The following is a 6000-nucleotide window of genomic DNA, read 5'->3' as shown; positions in this document are numbered from 1 at the left end:
CCATAATGTGGTTAGCTGATCATCCCCAACACACTTCAGCTGCCTCACTACAGCCTCAAATACTGCCATAAAGGAAATATGTGTTCTATGTACAAAGCAATGGAAACAAAAAGTGTCCAAAAACAAAATTAGAAACGCATATGAATAAAAGTGATTAAAAACTCTTCATGCAATAGCGTCCAAAAAGATGAAATGTTCTTCTATTTCACGTCCTAAATTCCTGCAAAAGTATGTCAAAGCTTCATGATAATTTCAAATACTTACTATCTAGTTCACCATTTTCCTAGTAAAACAGACCAGATTAAAATGTGTAGTTCCAAAGCTCTTTTGAATTTTTGATGATCAGAAGCCTCCAAAAGACTTAGGAAGACTGAATTGTTGGTTTTCTTTAACTCCCTACATTAGAGGCCAGATGGTTTACATCTGAATAATTTACTCATCAAATGCTGTGTGTCAGTGCACTCTTTGCCATGCCATACACAAGTGTACACACTATTCTCATGTAGCAGCGGTGAAGGTTACTAGCATTTTGTCACTTGTTCTATGACTGTTTTGCCCAGATATATATGTGGTTTAGACTAGCCAAGTGAATGAAGCTATATGAACAGTAATATACAATTTTCTCTGAAGTTTGGCTACCTTAGAGTTCATTAATTTAGGCAGGAAATGAACTTGACCCTTCTCCTACATGACTGGTAGGGGAAAAAGTTGCTCACAGTCAAAAAGTCTTGCAAAAAAAAACAATTTGATCTGATAATCACAGCCAAATTAGCTTTAGTGAAATGTTCACAGATTAAATCAACTAGATCTGTGGGCATGTTTCTTGTTTTTATTATTTTTTTCCATCGATATCTGCACTAAAGCCATACAGTGTACATTATATATATATACATCTCTAATTATGCGTTGGGGAAACCTAAATAGGCCACCTCTACTTGCAAACAGAGCCACCAGTTCTTACATGTTTGTCTACTCTATCCTCCTGTTTAGCATATTTTACAAGCCTTGTGCTAAACCACATTAAAAAACTAAATGAAGACTGAGTTCAGGAAGATCAACAGTAATATTCTCAATATCATTCTTCATCTTCTAGAGTTATTTTCCATATTTACTTCTAGACTGAATCAACAACCTCCCTAATGACCTAAAGTCTTCAGACTATCCTGAAACACTGGGACGACCTTGCTCTATGCATACTACTTTCACAATGACCATAAATTATAAGAAAACAGTTTTCTTTTTCTAGTTTCCTCCAAAGTGCTGTTAATACCCTCAGCACAGTAAGTACAGCACCTCTGTGCAAACATTTTCCTCACAATGATATACTAGAGCTTACTTTGGTGACAACCCTCCAAAATGCATCTCCTGTTTGGAGCCCACCCATGCCAAAGCAAACTTAAAAAAAACAAAAAAACACAAAGTCTAGGGAAAAGAAAACATTCAAAATGCCAATGTGTATAAAATTTTCTGTCTTCTGACATACATGCAGGAAGATGTACCTTGCATACGCATACAAATTAGTGCAGCATGTTAAATATTATATGCCCTTTTCAACTTCCACATCCTAGCTGAGAGGACCATATTCAGCCACACAACATATTAATCATACCTGCCTGAAGCAATCAGCACTTTGCTGTACAGATTTTCCAGCATGATCATCAAAGTGACAATTTAAACATGTTCCCAGACACATGCTACCTGCACCTTCAGCATTAATACCACCACTATGTCACACTGGGCTTTCTGTTCATGTTAATACTAAACCAGACTGAGACAAGAAACTTTTTAAATGTATCGTTTATAATCCATTTGGCACATAAATTAAAAGGCACATTAGAAAAGTTGCTTTTTTAGATTAACAGTCTGTTGCAAATCAAGAAATGATGTAAATAAATTGCTTAGTAGAAAAATATACAATGTATTCTTTTTCCTCATTAAGTGGCTTTAGAAATGCTTTTGAAAACAAACTGATGGTTAATTTTAAATCTTTACACTGTTTTACAACTTTACAAAATTTCTACTAGCACAGCAGCCTTAACAATCCAGGGTACTTTTCTACACAAATAAGTGTATATTATTGCTATAAAGATTTTAAAGCTGTTTTGAGCAATACTAACACGACTTTAGAACCACATAACTCTTAATTATTAACAATAGCAACACTTATGTTTATGATGAATTCATGTGACAGGATTATTTCAGATGTGGGGAAGAATACCCACATTTATCATAACCCCACAGTACTCTTACATTCAAACACAGACACAAAACTAGCAGCACCATGTTTTGTAATATTCAAATGAGACTTCTGACTGTTATTCTTACGTGAAGAATACCAAATGGTGACACCAGCAGCAAGAAATCTATGTTCCTTATGCTAATTGCTGCTAATACAAGGTACCATATTTAGTGACATTAACTGTTCAAAATAAATGCCCCTCCATATAACAGTTACAATCCTGACACATATAGTGACACTTGTCAAACAACACCACTGGCTAGAGCATCAGTAACGCAGAAGAGAAGGACTGCCGACAAACCAGTAAAAAAATAAGTTGAACAGAGTATTCAGTTCAAAATTGGAAATATTAGTTTCCTAAGAAAAAAAAATACTAGCAGTAGTCCTATTTTTAAGGGAAAAAATCAAGTGCAACTTGATGATAATGTATACAATTCTCCCAGCTTGGTGTTTTTTTCATCACTGAATTTGCTTACTAAGCACAGCACAGTCTGTTTGAGTTGGTGTGCCTAAGTCGGACCATGATGATTCCAGGTCAGATGTACAGTCCATGTACAACACATCAACATCTCCTTGTGCCATGGTTTGGTGAAGTAGTCCTGAAGGCATATTTTTCAATTCATGTGTAGTTCCAGTTTTGTAAACACAATGAGCACCTGTATCTTGCAACTGCTGCTCGTTTATACGGGGGCTTTCACTGTCTGTTTTGGCATTTGTACTTCCTGGGTCCCTAAAGTCATTTTCATGGCCAATATTTGAAATGGTACAATCCTCTAACTGGTGACTTCTACTGTTTTCTGTACTCTTGCCATTGTGCTCCAGTAAGTATTCCAGACCAAAAGAATGCCTTCGATCTTGTAATTTGTCTTTACGAATGGCTTCATCAAAAATACGTTGAGCTGATTCATTACTTGTTCTCATGAAAGTTAGCTGAGGCTTGCTCCGATCCAGTGTCATGGTAGATTTCAACTTTCTTTTATCAAATGTCTTGATGGCCAGCTGAAAAAAAATGGAAAATCAACATCAGAATGAGTTCAGGAAACGTATCAATTTACTTGCATAATATAAATGTTGCTGCAAATGCACTCACACATCATTATTTTGGATCTTCTGTACATTCACACTTTCTAATGCCAAAGGTACTAGAACCATGTAAGAAGGTTGCTTGTCAGCAGTGGGAAGAAGGCAGTGTCTCAACAACAGCTACTAGTCAGGGACATCAGATCATAAGTTTCTGACAACAGGCAACAACTTTTTTTAATTCTGGCCCACCAGGTCTCTAAGGTGAAGCTAAGGAATCAAAAGGGTCTCCAAAACAAAAGCAGAAAAAAAGGTTTTGTAAGAAAGCATGTAGACTGAAGACAAATGAAAAAAAAATCCTGTTGTTTCTCTAGCCCATTCTGTAGGAACATGTCTCAGGGAGTGTGATGGGAGGATCCAGTAGTGCTAAAAGGTATTACAAGAAAAAAAGACACAAGAAAATCTTCAATTTATACAAATGAAACTATGTTACAAAAGGTTTAGATTAACTCAAAAGCATTGGCTAGCAGAGTAAGAAATAAGGACAGCCAAAATCAAAAACTTTCAAGCCTGAATGGCAATGCACAAAATTCACATGCCAGACTAGGAAAATATGCAATCCTAGCAATGTGTGGTACTGAAAAACATAAATGGCCTGCTTAAGTTTATCCTTATGGTTAAAGAAATATGTTGAAAATAATAATAATATAGTTGCAAAAATTAAGTTTGAATCTTACTCTAAAGATAAGCAAAGGTTTCATACCACAAATGATACTGCAACAGAAAGGTGTGTTGAAACTGCACTGGTATTAGTGAGATAAAGTGACATGTATGTCACAAAAGTGGTAACTGTGAGGTTCCATACCTTGTGCAAAAAGAGCCTAAATTAATGCTGAGGCTAAGGATGTCCCAAACAGCTTTGAAGCAATTAAAGCTGAATTACAGAATTTAATAAAACTGTTTGAAATTTTCTCAAATTTCTGACACTGGTCTGGGATGATGAGTTGGAAAGTCTATAGGAACAAAAGGAAGCCACTAGGCCTAAAAGCAGCAGCTAACAGAGATCCAAGAAAATTTCAGTAATACAATTAAACAGTCTGATCAAATGGAAGAGAATTTAAGAGTTAATATGGATAAAATTAAAATGGCAAAATGTTTGACTTCCAAGATGGCTACACACTGATCAACATCTTAATTTCAGCTCTCCCAGTGTGAAAACAGAAACTGAGAAACAGCAGCCAGTGATATTGTAAGCCTGGATAAAATTCAGTTACTGGCTAGAAAGTACACTGCCTGGATGCTTGCAAAGAGGAAACTAAAAGAATATGAAAGAATATCAACTAGAAAAGGTAGAGAGAAAACACTTACTGAGAAGAATCCTCTGGCTGTTCAGCAAAAAGCAGTTCAACCTCCAGCTTTGGTGCAAGACATAGCTTCCAGTAGTCTTGAGGAAAAATAAGACAAATGTGCTCAAAGCTGATTAAAATAAAACAGTGAAGGAGTACATCAGCTCAAGTAACAAAAGGCTAATGGAAGAAGCTTTAAACAGATATTCGGAGTTGATAAAACTGCAAAAATCAGAAGTCGAAATGAAAAGTCTGGCAGAATATGGTGCGACTCAATATGAGATGTTTGAAAAAAAAATGGTAGAATTAGAGGACCAGGAACACAGGGAAAATCTATACCAGAGAAACCAGAAGGAACACACTGTATTAATTTTATGAAGGCAAAAATAAGCAACTGAACTGGTATTCCACAGCAGAACTGTTAGTTGAAAGGGTACACCTTGTGTATGCTCCAAATCTGACTGAGAATGCAGCCAAAACCATTATTAGTAAAGATGTAAGCCTACCAGCAGGAAAGAGTTTATCCTGACAAAACTGTGACACAAGGGTGAAGTCAGAGATAGTAGAGTGTTTATGGAAAACGATTATTCACTGTACACCAGGCAGAAGAGAAACAATTTTTTTCCAGTAATCAGGAAATGTTGAAAAGCAGATGTGAAATTCAAGTTGCTGTATCCAGCTGCCTTCACAATATTTGTTCCTGGAGGATCAAAGGCATTTTTTGAAGCAGAACAGGCTAAGGAGTAAAGGAAAAAGTTTGTCCAACATAAAAAAAATGAGCCATCAAGCAGAAGGGACTTTGCTTCTTATTCTTTGAATAATAATGCACAATTAGGGACTTTAACCTTTCCCACTGTTTCAAAGGAAAATGCTTGAAAGACAGACAAAAGCCCAGGGAGTTGAACAGAATAATCGGGAGTACCATGGAATTGAACCAGAATCTGAAGCGGGGGATGGAGATGAACAGGAATACCAGCAAAACATAAAATACTGAATAAATGTTAGACTGCAAAGCACCAACTGTGGATTTGTGAAATATGGCTATATGAGAACAAGTGAAAAGAGTGAACTTTTGCTGTCTTTGTTAAACTTGTGACCAAGTACAAGGCATTTGCTTCACTTCATGTCATTAATGTTTGGAATGACTCAGAGGGGAGGGGGAAGATGAAGGAAAAGAGTAACTATAAGTAAAACATTTTTAACAGTACTTCTATGAAACTTTTCACACTATATTGCATAATTTATAGTAAACTATTTTAGTTGTTCTTAGAGGTGATAAAGTTATTAAATTAAACAGGTGCATTTTCTCTTCCTCTTCATTCTTTTTGGGTATTAAGAAATGTATGCATTACAGTGCAAAAAGAGAAGAAAAGCTACACAAAAGCATGTTTAAGT

General features: G+C 36.0%; 1 protein-coding gene across 1 annotated transcript in view; it reads right to left on the bottom strand.

Annotated features, from left to right (window-relative positions):
* Window positions 1-1779: 1779 nt before the first annotated feature.
* Window positions 1780-6000, bottom strand: part of ANKRD27 (ankyrin repeat domain 27) — a 1716109-nt gene continuing 1711888 nt past the window's right edge. The window contains exon 29 of the mRNA XM_044081882.1: window positions 1780-3238. Coding sequence (XP_043937817.1) covers window positions 2699-3238 — 540 coding nt within the window. The 3' untranslated portion in view covers window positions 1780-2698. The remainder of the gene's footprint in view (window positions 3239-6000) is intronic.

This window comes from Protopterus annectens, chromosome 8.part1 (genome assembly GCF_019279795.1).
Source record: "Protopterus annectens isolate FY-2018-M chromosome 8.part1, PAN1.0, whole genome shotgun sequence".
Taxonomy (NCBI): Eukaryota; Metazoa; Chordata; order Ceratodontiformes; family Protopteridae; genus Protopterus; species Protopterus annectens.
Note: the sequence above shows the minus strand (reverse complement) of the source record. Positions and strands in the feature narration are given on the sequence as shown.